The sequence below is a fragment of the Montipora capricornis genome, chromosome 6, assembly GCF_036669925.1.
Source record: "Montipora capricornis isolate CH-2021 chromosome 6, ASM3666992v2, whole genome shotgun sequence".
Taxonomy (NCBI): Eukaryota; Metazoa; Cnidaria; class Anthozoa; order Scleractinia; family Acroporidae; genus Montipora; species Montipora capricornis.
In genome coordinates, this window is record NC_090888.1 from 20223433 (window position 1) to 20225941 (window position 2509).

General features: G+C 39.0%; 1 protein-coding gene across 1 annotated transcript; it reads right to left on the bottom strand.

The window, feature by feature from the left end:
- Positions 1–419: 419 nt before the first annotated feature.
- On the bottom strand, positions 420–1388 carry LOC138053340 (QRFP-like peptide receptor). The gene has a single exon (XM_068899989.1). It carries the CDS (start codon positions 1386–1388, stop codon positions 420–422), a length of 969 nt encoding a protein of 322 aa, XP_068756090.1.
- Between the last annotated feature and the right edge of the window lie 1121 nt (positions 1389–2509).

The window sequence follows — 2509 nt, forward strand, 5'->3', positions numbered from 1 at the left end:
TACCCATCAGCATTCGAAATGTTCAATTGTTTTTGTTAAAAGGGCTGTGCGACAGTAGTGCAGTTCATAATGTGTCGTTTTACTATTTACTCGCCACTTCTCGCTATACAACTTAACGTTAACTCAGAAATTACTTTTAAACAACACAAACCAAGCTTTGTGACGAAAAAATGTCTGTCGAGCATACACAATTAAAGTTACCAACAACAGAGATCAACTTTGAAATACCGTTGGGCTGAACAGTTTTCGAAAAACCTCAATCACAATCCATTTTAATCTTTTTCCAATTTTGCATTTGCTGTTTTATTCAAACCTTCCTCCAATGTTCTAAGTGAGTTATTTTAATGCTTTGCTTCATTTGGCCAGGTGCCAGTTTCCCCCAGTCGCTGATTTTAGCCAAAAATCCTGACATAGCCCCTTTAATTCACTGGAGCTTTGTGAAAACACTTCAAAATCTCTTTGACACTCGTGCGATAATTCCTGCTAAAACTGAAGCAAATGCAAGGGTTAATAGCACTCTTTGACACCAACATGATGTTAACGGTTACCCAGAAGACGAAAAACCCACATGGCAAACCAACATCAAATGCTAGCAATAGGGCACAGGTGCTCCAAGGAATCCAACACAGAAAAAAGGCTGCTACAATAGCAAATGACATCTTCAAAACATTCTTGTTTCTTTTCAATCTTTTCTTTTGGGCCGGGAGAGAATATTCGCCTGGTCTCTCCTTTGACTGGAGCTTGCAAATAATGATGGAATAAAGAGAGCTTATCAAGACGATTGGGAGATAAAACAGGACAACAAATGTTGCCAGCAAGTAATTTGCATACGAGGATGATTCTCCAAACATCTGATTCCACTTCAGCTCGCACTTGAAATCTTCAGGATGTTCACTTCGTTTGAAGGCAAGGCATTTGGGCGAGTTTATCGCTAAAGCGACGATCCATGTAGCAATAATGAAGACCAAGCATCGACTTAAATTGATGATTGGTGAACGCAAGGGGAAAACAACAGCTTCAAATCGATCTATTGAGATTAGAACGTGGCTTTGAATAGACACTGCAACAGAGAAGCTTGGTAATAGGTCTTTTATTTTACACATTGTATCGCCCGAGATCCCGCGAAAGATCCACGAGTTGGGCTTGAATGCGAGCACTATTTCAATGCCCACGGATATCAGAAAGAGAAGGTCTGAAATGGCCATGTTGACTATGAAAAGATTGATGGGCTTTCTCATGGTCTTTCTCTTGTACACTATTAACCCAATAAAAACATTCCCAACCGTTGAAACAATGAAGGTAACACAGTAAGCCAAGATAACTCCAATTCGTGCTGGTGCAGGAGTCAATGGATCGAAGCAGGCTGAACTGTTGGTTGTCGTGTTCATCCTCGATCAGTTGGCCTCAGTTTTGATTAACCTTGATCATCAGACTCTGACTTCTGTCACAAAGTTAACTGCTTACCTCTTTCTCCTTTTTATTTCTCTTTATGAGAGTCATCGACAGCAAGAAGAACAAGGCTGGGGATCTGTTATGGTCCGCTTTCAAGGAGCACAGACGGAGTTTGTTTTCCGATATATAAAAAAAAAAGCTTAACCCTTTATGTCTGGTTGCGCCATAATGAGAAGACTAACGACATCTTTTTTCTAACGGAGCTTCTATGATAAAAAACCGCATGAACTGGTGGTTATTACTCATTTTAAGTAAATCGAGCGTTTGCCGAGCAGGCGTTTCGTACGATCGAGTTTATAAATTGTCACCGAACAGCGAAATTTCTTGACTCGATTCCTCGCTTCGGTCCGTTGAATAACAGAATTCTTTCAGCCTTGTAGGTTTGATTTTTTTATGACACTTCAGAAGTATAAATTTGAGATTGGCTATGAATTTGATTGCTGTGAATGCATCACGTGCATGCAAGATGTTTTTTATGACAAAGATGATTTATTAATTAAATATCGGTACTGTTGTTTTAATATGCTTCCTTACCAAAACTACTTCAATAGGAAAAAAAAAAGAAGAGATGTCATTCTGTCGTTATAACCTCGGAAAAGAACAATTCTGTCCAATTACAGTTGTGAAGGGTGTGAATTATTGAGTACATTCTTTTCAAAATATCCGGACTCGAATGTTGTTTTTAGTGCCAAAAATTATATTTCTTTTGGTTACTACTTTCTGTATGGGAGTTTCAAATTAAATGTCGATCTCCTAGCTTGTTAACAATATCTTGTTTTTTACACGGCCAAAGAGATTTTGTTACGAGACTTGCAACTGACCACTTTCGATATTTTAAAATTCAGCTCGTTGACAGTGAGGCTTAGAGGACAAAAACAAAAGAAACGAATAAACATGTCCATTCAGTTCCCTTTGTTTGTGTCCTCTAGGCCTCGCTCTATTAGTTTATAATTGTGTAAGCCTCTTGCCCGTTTGGTATTCTCTATTTTCCCATAAAACACTTTGTTTGCCCTACCCCCCCCCGCCCCCCCCCCCATAAATTTTGCATAAACGATTG

What these genes read in the sequence shown, in the direction of transcription:
- LOC138053340 (XM_068899989.1), bottom strand. Translation starts at nt 1,388, where the DNA reads ATGAACACGACAACCAACAGTTCAGCCTGCTTCGATCCATTGACTCCT.